The 23,332-nt window shown below is 31.4% G+C and overlaps 1 protein-coding gene across 1 annotated transcript; it reads right to left on the bottom strand.

Annotated features, from left to right (window-relative positions):
• Nucleotides 1-775: 775 nt before the first annotated feature.
• Nucleotides 776-22,598, bottom strand: LOC129909135 (laminin subunit gamma-1). Its single transcript, XM_055986107.1, has 16 exons — nt 22,317-22,598; nt 9,370-9,503; nt 9,138-9,265; nt 8,748-9,052; nt 8,374-8,683; nt 5,144-5,329; nt 2,826-5,086; nt 2,526-2,767; nt 2,251-2,458; nt 2,083-2,186; nt 1,892-2,025; nt 1,721-1,836; nt 1,580-1,666; nt 1,336-1,506; nt 1,154-1,283; nt 776-1,092 (listed from the first exon to the last, which is right to left on the bottom strand). The coding sequence occupies exons 1-16, from the start codon at nt 22,470-22,472 to the stop codon at nt 881-883; spliced, it is 4,884 nt and encodes a 1,627-aa protein (XP_055842082.1). The 5' UTR covers nt 22,473-22,598; the 3' UTR covers nt 776-880.
• Nucleotides 22,599-23,332: the final 734 nt, after the last annotated feature.

Here is a 23,332-nt window from a genome sequence, read left to right on the forward strand (position 1 = left end):
TACATATTTTTTTTCAAAAAGGTTTCTGTGCTCAATTTAATTGTCGATGTTTTCATTACTAAAAAAATCTTTGAATCTATTGAAATCAAACAAATTAAAACAGTAACTCCTTGATGTGTTAAAAAATTGATTTTATTGCAACGCATCCAAAAAAACGTCTGTATTAATTTTTATTTTTATTTTGTCTAAACGAAAAAATATAATTTTATTTATAAGGTCAGTTTTATTTTTTTATAAAAAATTATGGATGTAAAGTTTTTCTATATAGCATCTCCAACAAGATCCTTTGAATCTCATTATAACGAATACACTATGACAACATTTAGGTATAAAAATCTTATAATAAATGTTATTGGTTTTTATTTTTATTTATTTAATATTATTTTCTAATTTATAAAATAAAATGCATTTCTTAAAACTAAAAATTTTAAGTAACAAACAAAAAAGAAAATAAAAAAGTAAATTGGTTTATAGATTAGGTAGTCTGAGTAGAGTATAAAGGATTTTAGATGAAGGGAGAAATACACATAAGAACTGGTACTGTTGGTATTGATGTCAATATTATAATATTATAAAAAAAATATTTATGGCAGCTATATTAGGTATAGAAAGTGGTGTGAAATGGAAAAAATAATATTTTAATTTTCTGTTTTATGTTTATCGTTTTTTTTTTTTATTAAATAAATTAAAGTTGTGCAATATTTGGCTTAAGGCATAATTATTATTTAATATTTTTATTATATTTTGTTTTTAATGCTTGAATAAAAAAAAAAAAAAACTTGTGTAAGGCACAACGGATGACACTCTATTTGGGAATTATGACATTTTTTAAAAATTATTTTCGTTACAGTTTTTTTATTTTTAAATTTAAACTTAATGCTTATGGTTCAAGTTTATTTCGTACATAACAATCGGGTGGCAATGAATTTGATATCGCCTTGATATTTAGAACTTCAGCTTGAAGTTGTGACAACTCTTTTTCGTATTTGTCAACAGATTTATTCTGTTGATTTCTCATTTCACGGAATTTTTCAATTCGGCTGGTTAGATTAGCTCGGTTGAGCTCTTTTTCAACTACATCAAGGCGACTCTCTAGAAAATTACAAGAAAAATTGAGAAAATTGTAACAAAAAAAATATTAAATTGTGTCTACCTAAATCATCCAAGTCGTCAGTATTGATGTCTGTAAGATTCTCCAACTCGTCTTTAATCGAGTTGAGGTCACCAACAGCTTTGTTGATTTTCTTCTGAGCTTCTAAGGTATCAGCCTTAGCTTGTCCCACCTAAAATAACCAAAAATTAGCTTAAAACAATCCTTAAAAGTTGAGGTCTTACCTTTCGTTTAGCATCATCCACAAGAGTATCGTCCTTGCTGGACAATTCTTCCAGTTTAGTAATGTCTGTTTCGGTCACTTTTACCCTATGGTTCAATTGATCAGCTTCGTCACGTAGCTTTCGAGCGTTCACCTTAGTGTCATTTGCCTTTTTACGAATTATTTCAGCGTCCTGTAGAAAAATTGAAGAAATTACCATTTAGTCTTATAATTCACACTTACTTTATATTAAAAAAAAAACTTACCTTTGAAGCTTGTTCAGCATATTTCTCTTGGGCTTCTTGTGCATTAGTCTTGGCTTCATTAGCATTCTTATTTGCTCCTGTCAAAGCCTAAAAAAAATAAGGATTAAAATAGAATTCAAGACTGTTTTAAATAATGCTTACTTCATCAGCTTGCTTGATCAAAGTTTCAGCATTTGCAATTTCTGTTTGAATACCAGGCACAGTTCTAAGTGCCAAGGCAGCTTTCTCTGAAGACTTTTGTACATCAGTTTGGAAACCTGGAAAAAAGAAACTTTTTAGCTTATAGCCTTTAAAAACTTAAAAAAAACTTACGGGCAAGAGTGTGATAGGTGTTATTAGCTTCCTTCAAGGTATTGTCACCCTGTTCAACGGCATGAGTTGCATTACCAAAGGCAGCCTTAGCTCTTTCTAAGAGGCTGATGTCGTCAAGTTTTTGAACGGTTGCTCTGTGATAAAATTTTTTGGTAAACAAATAGCTTTTTCAAGACATAATGCAGACTTACCTTTCTAAAAGGGTTTCTGCCAAATTTTGTTCTTCTTCGAAATTAGCAAAAATCTCTCCATTACTGTTTGATACTTCATTTACACGTTCTATCAGCTGATTTGCCTGTAAGAATTCATAAGTTCGATGATTAGAAGGTCTTGAACTATTTCTCAAAACTTGAGCCTACCTTTTCATTAGCTTCCATTGCCTTCCGCTTAAGTTCAGCAATATCAATATCAGGCGATTGAAGGCCATTAACATCGGTCAACAATGTCAAAGCTGAATCATAAACTTCATTAGCCTTTTTCAAGGCATCCTTGGTATATTGAGAAACTTGACCTAAATTCGTCTTCACTGTAGCCAATTCTAGACCAACCTCAGTACGAAGCTCATCTCTGCAGGAAAAAATTTAATAAAACTCTTAGAGATCTTGGGAATCCTAAAAAAATAAATTAAACTTACGTGACTTTTTGTTGCAATGTTATAGCAGCCTTAGCCAAATCATGAGCCTTGGCAATAGCATCATTGGCATCTTTGGCATTTTTCAAATCAAACTGTGCCTGAGACTCCAACTTATCAGCCAAAGCTCGAGCTTCCCTGGAAATTCCACTAATCTGCTGAGATTGTTCTCCAAATTCTACCGACTTGTTCTTGGCTCTTCCCAAGGCTACTTGACCTTCATCAGTCAACAAGTTCAACGCGGTCTGAAAAATTTCTTCTTAACTTAAAAATTCAAAGCTTACACAATTAAGAAGCTCTTACCTGAAGTTCATTCTTAGCATCTTCGATGATATTATGTGCAATCGTATAATTCTGTTGAGCTTTTTCAATCTCAGTATTGGCATTACTTTGCAAGCTGTCAGCTGATTCGAGATGATCTCGAACTGTATCCAAACGATCGTGTAAATCATTCAATCGTTCCAACAAGGTCTTGTCTCCTTCTCCAGCTGCAGACTTGGCATCAGCTAGCAATATGTCAACCTTTTCTTGGACAACTTGTAACTTTGACTCGAACTCATCGTCATTGGTCACTGGAGTCCTGGCAATGTCATCAAGTGTCTGACTCAGATTTCGTAACTTAGCTCGGTGATCGTTGGCAGCATCTTGAACAAGGTTATAGCAAGCCGGACAGTCTACACAGCCCTTATGACGATCAAACTTGTTCTCTTTGCATCGATCACAGCGACGTCCTTCGACATTGTCATTACAAGGACACTGTCCATTTTGATCACATTGGAATCCCTTTGAACCACTTTCATCACATTCACATGACTTACAGCCCTCACTGGAGAATCCATAGTAATACAAGTCACATTGGTCACAATGTTGCCCCACAACACCGGGTTTGCAGTAACAGTTTCCAGTAAACTTGTCACATGTCGAGTTGTAACTTCCAATCGGATCACAACTGCAGCTCTCGCAACCGTTTCCTGAGACGATATTAAAGAATCCGGGTTGACATTCGTTACAGTCACGCCCGATAACATTCGGTTTGCAGTGACAGTTTCCAGTGACTTGGTCACACTGGGAAATACCTTTGTCGTTTTGTTCAGTTCCACGTGGATAGCAAGAACATCTGTCACACTGTCCATGGGGAAGAGCCAAAGGGTCTCCAAAGTGTCCCGGAAGACACTCGTCACAGTGCTTGCCAGCTGTGTTGTGGGTACACTTTAGACACTCTCCAGTTGTACGGTCACAATTTCCAACAGCATTTGGATCGACATTGCCATTGCAGTCACAAGCTTTGCAAACTTGAACTTCTCCCAGAAGACCGGTGGGATCACCGAAGAATCCATCTGAACACTGTTCACAGCGGGCTCCAAAGTATCCAACGGGACACTCGATACAAATTACTGTGTCACCATTGATTTGAATACAAGCACCATCATCGGGACAAGGACAACGTTTGCAATCGTATTGGGTTCCTTCGAGAGCATTTCCATAATAGCCCTTAGCACACTGGTCACAAGTGTCGCCAGCGGTATTGTGCTGACAGATACACCGACCAGTCTCGGAATCACAGATTTCAGCGTGTTTGTTGCAGTCACATGGAATACAAGGCATGAATGGTCCTCCTTTAGCAGGGCTGTGTCGGTAACCAGGAGCACAAGACTCACAGAACTGTCCCAAATAACCCTCCGGACATGTACACTGTTCAATCCAGGTCGCTGGTTGTCCAGCAGCACCACGATGGGCGCTCTGTAATTCAACATCATCCAAAATGGCCTCACCTTGGACTGAATAAGTGGCACGGATTTTAATCGCTGTGAGATTGCTCAAAATCGATAAGAATCCTCGAGCTGATTGACTCGGTTGCCATTGATAATCGGTGTGTTCGTTTAATTGGAATGAGTAAGCTTTGGCAGTTTGATCTGGCATACCGTTATTTTGGGCAAATATTGGTAGCGAAATCTTGGTTCCGGCACCTTCCAGAACTATATCACTGGCACTTGTGCTTGGACCAACTTGTCCAACCAATTGCAACTTAAAACTTAACATGCGATTGTATGAAGCTCTTTGATCACCCAAAAACCGTTCGGGAGCCATAAAGTAAATAAATTCATTGCCTTGAGCTGTTGTTCCAACACTTTGACTGTATTGGTTGTATTTGATGTCGGCTGGACGGTTGTAGATATCAACTGCTGTCCAGTGTTCTTTGTGTTTGTTGAATTTTGAAGCTACTGAGACGACTGAATAACCTGGGGCACTTTGACACTCTGAAGTGTGACCGTAACAGAAGCAAGGGGTACAACCAAATCGGTTGGTAATGTCAAGATTAAAGAAGCCAGGTTTACATTCGTTACAACGTTTGCCTTCAACGTTCTCTTTGCAGCGGCAGATACCGTTTTCAGCATCGCAGGAGGGTACGTCCCTGAATGAACCTCTTGGATCACAACCACAGGGTTGGCAACCATGTGGACCGAATTGGTAGTAATTGTTGTCACAACGATCACATTTATCACCGGTTACTCCAGGTTTGCACTGACATTTACCTTCACTGTTACATTGGAGGGATCGGGATCCTAGAATGGAAAATCAATTTTTAAAGGAGTTGAGGATAGTTTGGAGTTAAGTCTTACCAACAGAATTACACTGGCAATGAATACAATAGCCATCTTCTCGCATGTAGAAATTCTCCTTACAACGTTCACAATTTGCCCCGTCACGGTTTTCACGACAATCCAAACAATGACCACCATGGCCGGTGGTGTTGTAAAGGTGTTCGTCAAAGAAGCATTTATCAGAGTAATTGTTGCAGTTACAAGCTGAAAATGAATTGGAAGAATTGTGTGAGAAAAAAAACGCTGCAAATTTTTTATCTAGTGAAAGTTGGAGTTATTCCCTCATACATTTAAAAGTGCAATTAGTATTTATAGGTAAGTTTTTAATTATTTATATTTTTTCTTAGTGACTTAAAAATAAAATATTTTAAAATTATACCAAAGAAATAATAATTAAAAGATACATGAAAACAGAGTTTCGATAATTTTTAGGACTAATTTTAACAAAAATTGATTTTTTCAAAAAAAAAAAAATTTATTGATTTTTTTTTTATAAAATCCAAAATTGTGTTTTTCGAAATTAGCGAATTTAAATATTTTTAATTTTACGGTCTTCTTGTCACAGTCATGGAACCATTTTCTTGATTACTCACTTTCTCGTAAGCGACTTAACTGTTTTCAACAAAAATTTCATAAGGAAAGCATATTTTTGAATTTTTCAAAAATCAAATTTCGACGGTTAAACTTCATAACCTCGTAAGTCAAAATATTCGAAAAAATATTATTAATGCAAACAATTCAGAAAATTCAGAGCTATCTTTTGGTATATTCAGTTCAACAATGTTGTTTTGAACATTTTTCAGGAATGACGAAATACAAAAGCTCGTATTGATAGATCCCATACAAAAACAAGAAACACAACATATTGTTTTTTGATTTCTGAAAAAATTGCAAAAACGACTTACGAGATTATGAAGTTTAACCGTCGATTTGTAAAACCCTTTCTAAGAGTTGGCGTTCTCGAAAACGCCAACGCGAAAACCTTAATGCTTCGGAAAATTGGTTAGTCAAATATCCAAAATATTTTTTTGAAAGTGCCTAAAACAAAATTTAGTTTAAATTGTTTTTTTTTGGGTTGGCAAATAATAAGCACCTACTAAATACTATTAACCAAATACGATTTTTATACAAGTAGTTGCTCTGCTAACTTCATTTAAAGTTTTAATTATTTTTGTCTAAAAGTAATGGAGCACCTAATTTAACATCTAATTTAAACCTAAACAATTTAATTTGAGTTGGGGTTAAAATTCTGTTTTTGCCAAATTCCGGATTTCCAAAATTATGTATTCTAAAATTCTGTTAATACAAAATTCTGTAAGTGCTATGAAGAAAATAATACATGAATTTTTTTATCTATAATTCTATTTTTCAAAATTCATTTAATCCAAAATTCTGTTTTTCAAAATTCGGTTAATCCATTAAGTTTTCTGATTTTCTGATCATCTGTTTTAAAAAACAGAATTTTGGATTAAATCAATTTTGAAAAACAGAATAATAAATACCAAAAATACAAAATTTAATTCATATTTAATTTTCATAAAGCCCGTCTTTTAAAAAATTTTAACTTCTACAATTTTTCATTGATTGATAAAAAGTGCTTTGCAAAAACAAATCAACTGAAAAACATAAATTAAATTGTGAAAATTGTACAAAAATCTGTTCATTTCAAATATCATTTAAAAAGTGTTTCCTTATTATCTTAGGCTAAAAATAAATGCACATCGTTGGAAAGAACTACTTTTCTCTGAAAAATGTACAAGATTTAAAAATCCGTTAAAGAAATTACCTATTTAAAAATCTTTATGTGCATAACTTGGGATTATAGTTTAGGAAATTCTTACAGCACAGGTTCATATGCATGACCAAAAGTCATTTTAAAATCATAGCACTTTTTAATTTGGAGGTAATATGTATGTTTTATAGAGTTTTGCTAAATTCGGATCCATTACTAAGGATCAATGATTTAAAAAATGTTTGGTACGGATTAACTACATTGGAAATCGGTGCAAATGTGTAGATTCTCCTTTTTCTTTAATTTTAATATTTTAATTTTTAAATAGGTATCAGATAGTGGCACAACTCAAAAAACACCATTTTTCATGAGAATTAAAATAAGAAAATCATTCCAATTTAAACAGATGAATTTAGTTACGAAACTTCTGCTCTCTAGCTGCGAGTTTTACAGGTAGAGCCATACTATTTGGTACGAATGTAGATCTTGACCTAGCGAACTCGAATATCCTACATAATCAAAATCGACACTAAGGTACTACTTCTTGTTGATTTGTCTCAACGTGCGATATATTTATTTCAGAAGTTCATAACATTTCGTTTATATAATTGAATTTCTATATTCGACCCCTTATAAAACTAAACTACAAAACTATTTTAACTATTTTAAGTATTTAGCAACAATTTTTTTTATGTTTATAAAATTAATTTAACGTACCTATACATTTTTTTTCGAAAACGAATTTTGAAATAAGAGCTTCAACAATTTAAATGTTTGTATTCTTAAAATCCGTATAATAAAAGAAATCAAATGTTGTTGATAACTAAACAGATCTTAAATTCCTTTATTCAGCTTGTAATTGCCTGATTCTATTGAAAATAGTCCACTTTTCTGGCTTTTAATTAAAACCCAATGCAAACTGTATAAATTTTTTTACTAAAATACCAATGGAATATTTTACTACAAAATCTGGTTCGCAACTATTTCAAAATTATATCAAAAGTTTTGATGAATTAATATCTTACATATCACAGAATACCACGACGAATAAGTATGAATTTTATTTGTCTCATAATCCCAATATTGGCCAAAAGCACATTTCACAAAAAACCACCACAATAAAACTAAACTCAATGCCATCTCGGCCAATCGATAACTAAATCCAATTTCAATCTAATGCAATTTCTATTGGCAAGATGTGTGCAGTCTTCATCTTCATCTCATCCCCGAGAATATAACGATCGATAGTACAAAAAAAAAAAACGAATTAAATTCCTTAGCCATATAATAACTACTATCTTACATAACGGTTTATAACTTTTCTTTTATCACAAACGTATCTCTATTTCTCTTGTTGTCGTTGTTGTCATAAAAGGAAACCCCATCATATCCGGTTGCTGCTGCTTTATGTCTGCCTGTCTATCTTACTGTCTTTCTATTGTGCCAAAAGGGCTTTACGCATCAGATTGCACACAAAATTCTATACCAAATCAATTCTTCTTGCTATTGCTCTTACCCTTGCACTCGTTGACATCTTGCGAGGTGGCCATCTTCCATTTAACGTCATTGTACAATGGCAGACACTTGTCACAGTCTGGTCCATCGGTATTGTGGCGACATTCGCACACCAACTTGTGTTCGCCGTGCAAACCGGTGCTAGGGACGCATTTGCTAGCATGACCATTGCACTTGCAACGTGCACCGACAGCAATATCAGAAATGGCATAGAAGTACGATTGCAAGACTTGTGCGTCGCCAAACACTTCGTCACCAAAGGTGTTTAGACGATCCAAAGTGATTCTCAAGTCAGTTGCGGTTACCCATTGCTATGGAAAGAGTTGCATGAAAGATTGTGGTTGGGTTGGATTGGCACTGGACAGAAGGAATTACCTGAATTTCTGAACTCCTTTCAAAATAAATACCACTGGGACGGCCTTCAAGGGTAGAGAAAGCAATTTCACCATCCCTCAGCGGTGAGATGTCACTGTAGTCGCTTGTGCACCAAGCACGTGCTTCGATGTCTCCAGTTGCAATCGAGCGTGAGTCTGGGAGTCCATAAGTGTCACGACAAGTCGCACTGTAGTACTGGTATGGAACCCAGGGTCCATCTTCGGAACTTCTCTTGTAGATGGCAAATGATTCTGGCCTTGGTGAGCGGAACAGCAAACGAACATAAGTGATATCGAATGCTTTGCCTGTAAACATGGAAAGTAGATGGATTCATGTATCATTCGAAAAATGGAAGAATAAAACACGACCGAAAGTAGGTTAAGATCTCACCTAGATGAAGAGTCAGATTAACATGGTTGGGATATTGAATACCCTGTCGCATTGTCTCCGACTGCCACCATGTTGGATTTTGTGGATCGTGCAGGTCCGTCAGGTACGAGGGGTCATGGTCTCCTGCTCTGTGCAATGAGAATTATTATAAAGCTGTTGGTTAGTTATGGTTCTATGCTGATTCATAATGCGTTCAAACAACAATAATAACAACAAAAACTGATATACTAACCTGCAAAACTCGCAACTCTTTTTGTTGGAGTAGATTGTTTGAATGCAGAACAGATTATTGTCTGTTTCACCGCAGGTATTTGTCGCTTGGAATTGCAACTGATATGCAGCATTTACGAATTCGGGCATACATTTCTAAAAAAAAAAGAAAGAAACGAAAAAGTGGTATTTTTTTAGATTTATTTGAATCATGTTGAGGAGCTAAAATATAACTGGTGAACAAAATTGAACTTTTTTTTTGCCACAAGAACCAATATATTCTAGAGGTTTTTGATGTGCAGAACTCGAATCTGAAGTCAGAAAAATTTGATTGGCCTCCGTTTTTGAAATATTATCTTTATAAAATGCTAAAAAACGTGATTTTGGCTGTTTTCAAGGTTCTATTTTTATGCGGGGTAGTTCATTATAAACAAATTTGTAAGGGTGATTATAAGAACAGATATTCTTCTTTCAAAAACTCTTTTATTGCTCGAGATATCTTAAGTTTCAGTTAATAAGCCAAAGAGAAACTAAACTTAATCTAAAGTTAAAGTCACTGATCACAGAATTATTGCCACAAGAACCAAAATATACTTTTCGAGATGTTTTTGGGTTGCTGACCTCGAATCCGCAATCAGAAAAATTCTGTTGGCCTCGTTCTTGAAATATAACCGTTGTAAAAAATCCTTTTTTGCAGTTTATAACACTAATATTTCAAGAACGAAGGCTAATGGAATTTTTCGGACTGCGGATTCAAGTTCAGCAACCCAAAAACCTCTAAAAAAGTGTATTTTGGTTCTTGTGGCAAAAAAAGTTTAATTTGGTTGGCTAGTGTTGTTTCTGATTCAAAGACCGCTATTTAAATTTTAAATATCTCGGGCGGTAAAAGAGATACCGGAAATATTTAAACATTTTTTGAAAGATAAAACCAGTTCTTATAGGCACCGTAATGAATTACTTCACATAAAAACATAACCTCGAAAACAGCGAAAATTACGATTACAATTTTTACGAATTTCTTTTATTTATTTTTACTTCATTAGATTTTTTTGATAATAACTGAATTTTTGTATTGAAATTATTGATTTTCTCTAAGACAAATAAGACATTCAAACTTTTGCTATTTAGCCTTTCAACAATCAGGGCTGTTGAATGAAGAAAAAATAACTTTCTATTTAAATGTTGAACTTTGAAAAACAAAAAGAAAAGTTAAAATATTTATCAAAAACTTCTATTAAAAAAGTTCTACGAAAATGAAATACCTACTTTTTAATTATTTTCAAAAACTGTTATACATTTCCTTTTATGAGTTCAAATATCAATCAATATGACCAAACAATTTTTTAAAATAAATTGCATATTTCATTACGAAAAAGTTTTAAAGACGATAATTTTAAAATTTTTTTAATACATTTTTTTTTTTTCAAAATTCTGAGTTTTTGGTCCAGTTTCATTCATGAATGAAATAACTGCGAAAGATTTCGGCCAGGGTCATTTTTACCCACTTGTTAAAATTTTGTTTTGAAAAAATAAGTGTTTCTACGCAGGGCTAGGTGCTATACTCAAAATTGATCCAGGGACTTTTTTTAAATGCTCTAAAACTAATTGTTCTTAGTTGTTTTTTGCATTTAAATAGAGTTCTTGACCATTTGATTTTTTTTAGAAAGGTGACGTTGGAAAATTCAATTGACAATGCAATACTGGCTTAAGGAGGCCCATTGTATGGGACTCAGTTTATTTATAAAGGAGTTACGTCACTTTGGTAATTTTTAGTTCCATGCACTTGCAAAACTTTAATATCCAATCTCTTTTCTTCAATAAATAATAAATTAGATAACTTTTGTGGGGAGAATGTGTAAAAACTCTTATAGAATAAATATCATTTACGACATAAATCGTAAATTAAAAATATATATTAAAGCATTAATCAAACGAAGGTCCCAAATTATATCGGCCAAAATAATTGTAGTGTGAGTTTATTGTGCTACGAGTAAATCAGTCAACAACATAAGCAAACAGATTGATGTTTGTTTCCTTAAACCAGAGATGAGAGGTTATATAAACTGAAATTATATCCCCTATTTGTTGGTTACGTGACTTTTATACAGAATTTATGTCGATTCCATGATCAACGGACAAAAAGAAAACAGGAATTTTCGGCACTAAATTTGAAAAAAAAGCACTGCCACTACTCATACTACCACACTAAACAATTCCTCCAAATCCTGTTGCTGTATTAGATGTTTAGTGAAGTTGAACGAAAATGTCGTCTCGATATGATACGAAGGAGCAACAACACCTTCAACTTCACAAGTCTTATATCCACTTTAGTGCATGCTCCATAAAACACGTAGTATCATAGTTCTTTTTTTGGTGTTGGAGATGAGGGAGTTAAATTTATCGAGTGGATTCGAGCATTATATTCCTGCCCTGCTTTCCCAGAAGAAGCAGTTGAATTGGTGAGAACATTGTGTGGTACTTTCGTTTTTATAACTTTTTTTTTGCTTTTTCTTATATTTATTGGCTTAGACGAAGGAGTTCGCAGAATTTTTGGGGTTAGGATGAGTGTTGGACCATTTCACCAGCTGATGCGGTTCAAGTTCGGTCCAGTTGGCCAAAGTGATTTGGTTTATTCTTTGAACGAGGGTATATATTTTATTGAGTGAAACCAGTTTTGTGTGGTGAATTTAATGTTCAGTGATTATAAGAGAACGAATTTGTTTGGTTTTTTGGTGTGGAAAAGAAAGATTTATACAATTGAACAATTTAAGCAAGAGGGATTTTAATATTGAAAGGAGTGTGTTTCGCTAGGAATAGAAAAGAATAAACTAGTTCTAACAAAATATTTGATGATGATTTTTAACCTTACTTTCAACTGTATCTATTCGAGTTATTTTTAAATGCCTCATCCAGGACATTCATCTTGACCCGATTTCACTAAACATCCTATTTGCATAATTTGCAATTAGAACCTCAAATAAAATATTGTTGGTAAAGCGACGGACAAAAAAGATAAAATAAAATTCCAAAAACAAAGTTTTCAATTTTTGACGTGATAACGTCTTGAAAAAAACCAGACTAATAAATTTTTAAATCATTTTTACTTGCGATATAGGTTAGGTACTATTGGGCAAGTTTTGGAATCGAAAAAAAAATCGAATTCTAGATAACAATATTACACGACGATGATGGAGAATGTCAAAAAAGTGGGTCCGACAAACATGGTACTTAACAGTCTTAGGTGATTCCCAAGAGGACAAATTGAAATTTTTTTTTTAGCACCAAAACTAACGGTAGGTACCCGTCATATAACGGAAAAAGAAAAGTTAATTATTTTCAAAAATAGTATTACACATAAGAGCCAACTTTTGAATTAAAAAAATATTGTTTGTACCGTTATTAACGGTAGGTACCTGCCGTAGAAGGGTTTTTTTGGTTTCTGAATATCTCGTACAAGACCAACCCGATTTCAACGAAAATTTTAATACAAAAGATTTTAAGTAAAAGTAATATTAAAATTTTAGAAAACTTTCAAAAAACACATTTTTGGGTTTTTAAAAATTCTTCAATTTTTTTTTTAATCAATTTTTTGAAAACGGAATAGTGAAAAATTTTTAATTTTCCTTTTTATGTGTAAATTAATTATTTCTTCAAAATATCATACCAACTTTTTTATATTAATTTTTATATACTAGTGGACAGGCTTGTAAAAGAATGCAATCTTTTGTGAATGCAGTCATTGCCATTCAGTTACACAATTCCAACAAAAGATTGCATTCATTGACTTACACTTGAGACTTAGACTTCAAATTTTGCAATCACCAATCATTTTCCATGAAATGATTGCAATCTTTTTTTTTCCCCAATCAATTGACTGCATTCAAATGATTGCAGTCTTTTGGGACTGCATGCAGTCTTTGCATTCTTTTTGCAATCTTTCCATTCCTTGGCAGTTTTTTGCATTCATTTGCATTCCTTGGCAGTCTTTTGCATTCATTTGCAGTCTTTTGCATTCATTTGCATTCTTTTGAATTCTTTTGAATTCTTTTGCATTCTTTTGCATTCTTTTTGCATTCTTTTGAATTCTTTTGCATTCTTTTGCATTCTTTTGAATTCTTTTGCATTCTTTTGCATTCTTTTGCATTCTTTTTGCATTCTTTTGCCACACCCACACCAAACGTATGGATTTCACAAAAATTTTAACATTTTTTTAGTTCAAGGATGAATTTGATAGTTTTAAGAATTAAGTTCAAATATAGTATCATTGTCTGTGCAGGAGTAATAGTACAGTCAAATACAGTGAAAAACTGGTATGCCTCGGAATGAATTCTAATAATAATATTTTTTTTGCTTAATATCTTCGTTTTGGCATTCTATAACTTACCTCAAAAATCTCATGTTCGGAGGTCGTGATTTTTAAGGCCAAACCACAATGGTATTATATAAACATATGATACATGATTTCAGAGATATGTTTTTGTTATGATTGTTAATGATTAATGGATATAAAAGCCTTCATGCAAAATTTGGTTACTCTACCATAATTTTTAAAGGTTTTTTGGTAGTAAGTTTGCAAGTGTTTTGATAATATAGGTTGAAAGATGAAAAAGAGTTAAAACTTTTTTTTAGAGACGTCAGATTTCCTGGATTTTAGTTTTTTTTTCATCATTGAATAATACCATTGTCTATTATTGTTTATTTCCAAAATCTTAATTTTGTGGTTTGGCCTTAAAAATCACGACCTCCGAACATGAGATTTTTGAGGTAAGTTATAGAATGCCAAAACGAAGATATTAAGCAAAAAAAAATATTATTATTAGAATTCATTCCGATGCATACCCCTTTTTCACTGTATTTGACTGTACTATTACTCCTGCACAGACAATGATACTAAAGTTCATCCTTGAACTAAAAAAATGTTAAAATTTTTGTGAAATCCATACGTTTGGTGTGGGTGTGGCAAAAGAATGCAAAAAGAATGCAAAAGAATGCAAAAGAATGCAAAAGACTGCAAATGAATGCAAAAGACTGCAAAAGAATTCAAAAGAATGCAAAAAGAATGCAAAAGAATGCAAAAGAATTCAAAAGAATTCAAAAGAATGCAAAAAGAATGCAAAAGAATGCAAAAGAATGCAAAAGAATTCAAAAGAATTCAAAAGAATGCAAATGAATGCAAAAGACTGCAAATGAATGCAAAAGACTGCCAAGGAATGCAAATGAATGCAAAAGACTGCCAAGGAATGCAAAGACTGCCAAGGAATGGAAAGATTGCAAAAAGAATGCAAAGACTGCATGCAGTCCCAAAAGACTGCAATCATTTGAATGCAGTCAATTGATTGGGAAAAAAAAAAGATTGCAATCATTTCATGGAAAATGATTGGTGATTGCAAAATTTGAAGTCTAAGTCTCAAATGTAAGTCAATGAATGCAATCTTTTCACTGAACCAAATCCTTACGTAAATGCAACGAAAAAATTCGTTGAGCCAACGAAAATTTAATTAATTTTCAGCCGGTGAAAAATTTAATTGGCTCAACGAAATGGTTTTCATACGTTAATGAAGAACTTCATCAATTAACGAAAACTGTCGTATTTTAATGAAATTTTTAATAAAAAATTTTGATCGAGAATTAATGAATTTTTACATCACTTTACGAAACTTTTTCATCAATTAACGTAAAATTTAATTAAACACGATGAAATTTTTCGTTAGTCAATGAATTTTTTGATTAATCTATGCAAGGAACTTTCGTAACTTAATGAATTTTTTCGTTAATTTTATGAAAATTTTAATTAAATAACGAAAAAATATTCGTTAGCTAACGAAACTTTTCGTTGTATTAATTATACTTTTAGTAGATTATACTTACTTTATTTTCGTAAGCCTACGAATTTTTTCGTAAGGCTACGAAATTTTTCATAGGACTACGAATTTTTTCATTCATTTTTCTTCCCTAAATTTTGGAATGAAAAACCTGAAATTCAGAGAAATTGGAGCGGAGCGAAAATTTTTAACCATTAAAAAAAAAACATTTGTTATTTTGAATTTGATTTTTTAATCATCCCAAATTAAATACATGGAATAAAAAATTAAATTAATTAGGTACAATTAAAACTTTAAACTCCTCTTAGGAAGGAGGTAAATGAATATTTTATACCTTCGAATTCTATCAGGGATGCTAGATGATCGGCTTTTGAGGTGTTTCAGCTGGTCGTTCACCTCTTGCAATGAAAGCTTCCTGGGAGTTTTTGATGGTGGTTTTTATCGTACACTTTTTTTTAGTTAGTGTCCTTTAGAACAGTTTTTTAGGTGACATCTTTGGAATCTGAAAGAAAACAGATAGAGAAAAACAAAACAAAGTTGGAATATTATAAGAGACAAAAATATTTTTTTTTATAAAATATAGGAAACAATAACCGAATGATACTTACTATCTCATAATTTTCTGGAGTAAATGGTCCAAGCTCCAGCTAACCGTACCTTACCTCTTGGTAAGGATCCGCTTCTTGATCGCTTGCTGTTATAAACATCACTTATTTTTCTCATTGTTTGTTTCTATTATTTATTGTTCCTTTTCAAATAATTACTTTAAGTTTTTTTATCACACAATATTTTTTGTATTTATTTCACGTGATAGGTCTTTACACTTTGGGGCTTGAATATAAACTATGACTACGCGAAATATCACACAATAAACGAAAATACAGCGTGCTCTGTATGCATAACTGATGTAATTTTTCATAAGCTGATGTAAAATTTCATTAGTCTATGAAGAATTTTTATAACCCAATTATTTATTTTCATAAACTGATGAAGATTTTCGTAAGTTAATGTTGAATTTCATAAGATGATGAATTTTTTCGTTACTCAATTAAAATTTTGATCAAGTAATGAACGAATTCTTTTTTTATTCTCTAAAATGAGTATGAAATTCTTCGTTAAGTGATGAATCTTTTCATTAAAATGGATTTTTCGACTTTGAAAAGGGAGAAAAACTGTATGAAGCGTTTTCATTAATTGATGAAGGTTTTCATAATACGAAAAATTACATATTTTCGTTGAGCCAACGAAAGTTTCGTTGGGCCAACGAAAATGTAGTTTATGAAACGATTTTCGTAATTTTACGAAAGTTATTATTTTCAGTGTTGATTGAAGTCATTAAAGATTGCATTCTACATATAAAAAATTATTAAAAAAAAACGGATTTAACGATTTTAAAATTTTTTTTTCTAAAAATTCTTTTTCATACAAGAAATCAGATGGCACACTTTTTTGGTGATCTGTGATTTTTAGTGATTTGTGATTTTTTGTGATAAAAAAAAACGGTGTTTCATTAATTATTAAAACAGATTTTTATTTATGTATTTGTTTAACATTACATTTTTTTACATTATTTTTGACACCTGTTTTTTTTGATAACCTGTTTTCCACGTAAAATTATCGTTCTTTAACTGACTCTATAGCCAACCAATAGAATACAATACAGATTACAAAAATTGCCCATAAAATCTTTAAAATCACATCAAACCACGCAGAACTTAAAAACTTCAGCAGACCTAAATAATATAAATATAATGTAGGCTAAAGTCATGGTAATTTAAAAATGAAATATTGCATTTAAGGCAAAAAAAATTGATAATAACTTTTCTTCTCACAGTTCCTTTGCATCGGTTCATTTTAATTACTTTTCTGAACAAGGAAATTGGTTCAAAAAACTTGTCACGCGCTTCATTACAGAATTGAAGATAACGCACTTCCGTCCAAAAGCCACACACATCAAAGTTTTTTTTTTTTACTCAAGTCAAGTAATTACATAAATAGCGAGTCAGTAATCAGCAGGAGGTTTACTTAATCACTAACACACACACAAACAAACATAATCTCCTGATAAGAAAAATAATTGTTATTCCGTATTTTATGAGGGAAGATTTATTTACTCATTAAGAAAGCATCAAATTTCTTCTCAATGAAAACGACATCAGTCGTAGTTTTTTGTGTAAGTATTGGAATTTAGAACTCATTCTCGTACATCAAAAAAAATAAAATCTCAATGAATAAATATTTATTAGAAGGAGAAAAGTGGAGACCACGTAAAAGCATAAATTAAGGTATTGAGGAAAAGATCCAATTAAATGATAAGGTTTCTTTTGATCTACTTTAACTTTTTTTTATTATTCGGGTCTCATGTTACTGAATTTCATTTTTTCCCAATTTAACTGAGGGTTCAATTATTTCCTGGAATCCACAACGAATTACTTTTAATATTCGTGTTTAATTCGCACTAACTTTATATCACAAGGAAATGATGTTGTTTGGGACTTTCTTATTTATTTTTTTATTTAATTCGTACATTTTTATGAATCCTGGGAAATGCTGCTAAAAACACCTAATTTATGGAAATATGTTAATTTAACAACCTAACACCCTCAACTAAAAACATACACACTCCAGGGAGTATCAGACTTGTTTGAGTAGGTTCTAACGAGGTTTGCTATTTAAGGCAAAAGTTTTTACTTTTAAACTTTTTGACTGGTTACATACTATAAATATTTTCATTTAAAAAAATGTAAACCAAAACCGAAGAAAGTTTGTTTTAAATTTGTGCAGGACCATGTGGCAAAGCATGTTCTGGGAAATGTTGTTTGAAAAATTTTGTTCTCAGCTTGGTTGTTGCAACTTTTTGTTAAAATCAAAGTTTTGCACCAGAACTAATTTATTTAAACATGATTTTAATTTTTAAATATTTGACAATGAATTTAAAAAATAAATCATGCTAAACAAAATGTCATAGTAGATTTTAATTGAAATTATTTGATATTGAATCAATTTTTTTTTCTCTTCTGCAAAAGGTCAAGAAACTCCAACATTTATTTAATTTTTTGCTGTACAAACATTGACATACCTACAAGGAAAAGAAATAAAAACAATTTTCCTTGACTCAGCAAAACAAAACTTTTTTGTCATTTAATTCTCAGAATTAAATATTTTATACTAAGTTGTCTAACATTAGACATTTTGCTGACATTAAAGAAACACTGATTGACATCGGATGAGAATGACTATGGTGGGCTGATGAATCGTTGCTCATATTGTCAATTATAAAGAAAAAAGTCTCAAAGGTCTTTGGCCGCATTTAGCTGATGGTGTAAAATATCAACATGTGTAAAGTATTGTAAACATATTTCGGTATTAGAATACAATAATTTTTTGTTTTTTTAATAGCTAAACTGAAAGATTATAATATGAGATTTAAGTGAAGCAGCTAACCTGCTAATATAAGTGTGTGTTTTTCCTTAACATGATAAATGAATAAATAGATATAAAATTGCTTGTAAGTAGTTTTAAATCAGAAATAATCTTTTTTAGATATTTAGTTTTTTTTTTATTTCTAAAATAAAAATATATGAAACATATATTAATAGTGAATACAAAAAAAAAAAAAAAATTCCATCTTGAAGTAGTTCTTAATTAAAGAAAATAATTTAAATGATTATTACAATGATTTTCCATTTTTTCTTATCGTCCATGTGAACAATGAAATATTCAAAACGATGAGCCTTCAAACACCAAAATGGTGATCGATCAAACTTCGTGCCTGAATTTGAGCCGTTATAAAAAAAAATTGTTTTTTTTTACATATAAAAAATCTCCAACAGTTTTCTAAAAACAATTTTTCAATAAAAACCGATGTTTCAACATAAAATTTAAAATTAAAAACAAAAAAAAAAAAACGCACTTTTTTGAAATACAGTCGACTCCCTGTAAGTCGAATCTTCACTTTGAAATCAGTTTAGTCGTTGAGAAGAAAGTCAGAAATCAAGAAAACGGTTATATGCCCAAATCCCGTTAATTACGGTCCAAATTTTAATTTTATTTCAAAAGGAGGGCCTTATTGTCCACATTGCCTGTATTTTTTATAATAATTATTAAAATCGGTAGAGCCGTTTTTTTGAGAAAAACTATTTTTAACATTTTAATCAGATGGCAATTTCAATAATTTCCCTTCTAGGAAATCACCAAAGACATTTTAAATATCAAGTTTGAAGTAATTCCCTTCAGTGGTTAAGGCTTTAGCGCAAGATAGAGATAGACAGACACACAGACAGACACATACATATTAGGCTGGGTCACAAATGTATGGAGAAATTTTTTTGCTGATTTTTTTACGGGCACAGTGATGAAAAGGTGCCAAACTGTAAATAGAACAATAATATAAAGTTTGGTTATAATCAGACTTTATCTTCTGCCTCCGGTTGCCCAGCCAAGTTCTCTATGAACTTTGGTCCTACACTCTTAGGAAACAACTCAAGCCGCTTTCGAACCATTCTAACTTTTGTTTCAATAATGTCAAACATTTCAAACTCGTTTTATTTGTTAACATAGTCCAAATCATGCTCCTCAAAAACTTTGAGCTACGTAGGATTAGTAGTTTCTGAGAAAAAGGCTTTCAAAAATCGCAAAAATAGTAGCTGATTTACTCACTAACATACTAACTAACAAGTGATAAAAATTATGGAAAACTTCTAGTTTTCATAGAAACTTGTTATGGTCATGGATCTTGAAGTACATTTAAAGAAAAAAATTGAAAAATTGAGATTTTACATTCAGGAGGCGTGGTAACCACCCATTTTGGTAGAATTAATATCATTTATTAAAAAGTAAAATAAAATCTTGAAACTTGGTAGAGTTCTAGTTAATGCAAAGGAAACATATTCAAACTTCAGATTTTCACCTTGGAGGCGTGGTATTCCCTTAAAAATAATAAAAGAAACATATAATGTTTCATAAATTAATTAACAAGTCTTAGAAAAATGAAGTTTTGGTTTTTTTTAATTTCTCAAAAACGACAAAACATTTTTGCATCCGGTTTTCTGTTTTTGCTTGAAAACAAATAAGAGCACTGAATTTTGAAAACTTAAATAGTACTTAATCACATAAAGTTAAAACAAAAAAAATTAGTTCGCAAATTTAAACATTTTTTTTTTTCAAAATTTTGATTTTGAAAATTAATTTTTCAAAAACTGTTTTATAAAATAGATTTATTTGAAAGCAAAATAAAAAAGAGATTTTGGGCTCAACAAAAAGGTATAACATGTTGTTGTAAGTATAACGGTTAATTTTTAATACCTAATATTTTTTCATAATTAAGTCATTTTTTTAGAAAATTGCCCTTCTTGGGTAAACGGGGGCGAATATTAACCCCCTCTAAAACGTTTTTTTTTCTTGTCCTGACCCAACCTACACACTTAAGCTTTTTGGCAAATCCTCTTGAATTAGCTTGTATAAGAAATGAGATCATAATAAATTAAGCAAAGCGTATGTAATTTTTAGGCAAAAATCAGCTTTTTTCAAAAATGAAACCACAATCCGGAGGCACTTATAGGCTTAAAATAATTAAATGAAATTTCACTTATAAGCTAACCGACCCATTTAGCACCTTTTAATCGCTGAGAATTTTTGAAAATCCAAAAAATTGTATTTTGGCCCACCCTAATACATATAGAATTGCAGAACCGATTTTTTTCGTATTCTCTATACCATATTTATGGTCATGTTAGATTGTTTTTCGAATCCGAAACTTGCCCTATTAGTACCTATGTAGGTATATCGCAATTCGCAAGTTTAACAATAAAACAAACCCTTGTATAGTTTTAATTGTGTTATAAATAAATTTTGAAATTGCAGTTCATCACTGAATAAAAAAAGAGTTTTTAATTTTGAAAAATTCACTTTTTTCAGGAATTAACTTAAAATGTTTTAAAAACATGAACAACCTCCAAAATACTGTGGTAGTGATTCTTCTAACATTTTGACCAAAAATCTCTTTTATGCTTTTATTCTCTTCTTTTGTTCTTGAATCCTATGAAAATCATTAATTTACATTTTTTTTACGAATTTGGTAGTTAAAAATAAGAAATAGGGTTAAGGTCCTGCTAATAATATTAAATACACTTTAAAAAATTGAATTTAGAAAATCATTTTGTAACCTCTTCTACACAGAATGCATTAGACCACCAATATTTCAGGCTTTAAAATCTTATCGATTGATGAATGTTCATGCTTGAGAAGGTTCTTTCAGAAAACTGAGTAATGAAATGATAAAAGCCCATACAAAATATGAAGTGAATGTACACAGAGAAAAATAGACCACATAAAATAGAACAAAAACAATAAGATTTCTCTATGGTTTTCATCCAAGAAGGAAACCTTATTAAAACAATCGGGTTTTCCTTATTGTTTTAAAATCTGCAAAAAAAATAAAAAAACCATGACCAGGCTGGGAATCGAACTGGAGACTTCAAATCATTAGTCGCCCACCTTACCACCTGAACCAACCTGCCATGGAAATATTGATCGCGATTTTTGTTCTAGTGCTAAGTTGCAAAAAAAAAATCAACTTTTCAGTCAAATTTTAATAAGTTTTCTTTATAAAAATAATAAGAAATCTCCTTAAAAAAACCTTATTAATCGTTGATTTTAATAAGATTTCCTTATGAAATGTATGGACGGTAAAACAATATGGCAATCTGTTAGTTTTTAGCGGGTCATATTTTTCTCTGTGTAGAGTACGTTTTCGTCTGTATCCCTATTCTGTCTTCTCCAAAAATATGAGTGGTTCATTAACCACCACCATTTGGTTTATTATCTTCATTCAATAAAATCTACTTGTGAAATACAAAAAAAAAAAAAAAATATTTCCTTAAGAACCAAAAAAAAGTTCATTGAAAGACAGACTATAAAATTTAACATAAAAAATATATATATATTTGGTTGCGAGGCAATATCTTTTCCGATGAGATCATAAAACTTAAAAAAAAAAAAAATAATAAAACTGGGTGGGAATCGGCTTAACCAAACATATTCTAATTTCAATTTAAATATTTACTTTTCTATATACGAAACCACAATCGTATATTATTTACCATCTAAAGTAATTGTAAATTGTTCGTAACAACAATAGCTAACTTACCTGAGGTCGTCGATATGGATCATAGCATTCCAAAGCTGGCATAAAAGTTGTTTCTTCGTGGACAGCAGCATCTGATGAAGGAGCATTGTAAATGAATAAAAACACTAAAAGCGCACTCGAAGCGAGATTTCTCGCTGACCACTTAATCCTTTTCATTTTTTTTTTTTTTGGTATTTTATTTAAATTTTTTTAATATGCTAATTTATATATCCTTTTTTTGGAACACTGATTTATTGAGTATCCTTAATTTGACATAATTGTTGTTGATGATTGATGATGATTATTTTTTGCGGAAGACATACACTTGCTAACTAAAAACAATAAAAAAAAAAAAACAATAAGATACATTTTTTCGGTTTAATTAAAGCCTTCAAGATATTATTTGGTTTCGAGAATTGAATTGTGTATCCAACAGAATGATCTCACAGCGAAACGAAAACGAATTCAATGGTAATTGAATCTACTGATACGCTTTTTTATTTATTCCACCATCTGTTTGTACTCAAAAAAAAGTCTTGGATATTGACAAAAAAAAAAAAAAAAAAAAAAACTCCAACCGGCATAAGTTAAACCATTAAAGCACATATGCCCAATCCATGAGATAATGTAGCGATATAGACATTCACTCTGTACCGGACTTCAATTATTTCTCTGTGTCTTTGGATCTTTTTTTTTTTTGTTTGAGGGACAAAAATAGAATTGAATTCATAAACAAATAAACTGCCGAGGATTTCAAGATTAAGATGGATGGAGTGGATAATTTTATGTACAAATGAAGGCATAAGCTGTAGATACTTTATTCGAATCAAAAGAGGAAGTGCGAAGAAAATCAGACTTTAACAAAATTAAAAAAAAAATCAAAAAAATTGAAAATCAAAAAAATGATCAAAAACCAAATAATATCTTTTTTTGCTGAGTTTTTTGGGCAGACAAATTTAATTTCTTTAAGATACAAAAAATTCCTTCCCGAATCGGATTATTTCGAAAAAAAATCAACGTTTAACCCGCCACACAGT

This window comes from Episyrphus balteatus, chromosome 2 (assembly GCF_945859705.1).
Source record: "Episyrphus balteatus chromosome 2, idEpiBalt1.1, whole genome shotgun sequence".
Taxonomy (NCBI): domain Eukaryota; kingdom Metazoa; phylum Arthropoda; class Insecta; order Diptera; family Syrphidae; genus Episyrphus; species Episyrphus balteatus.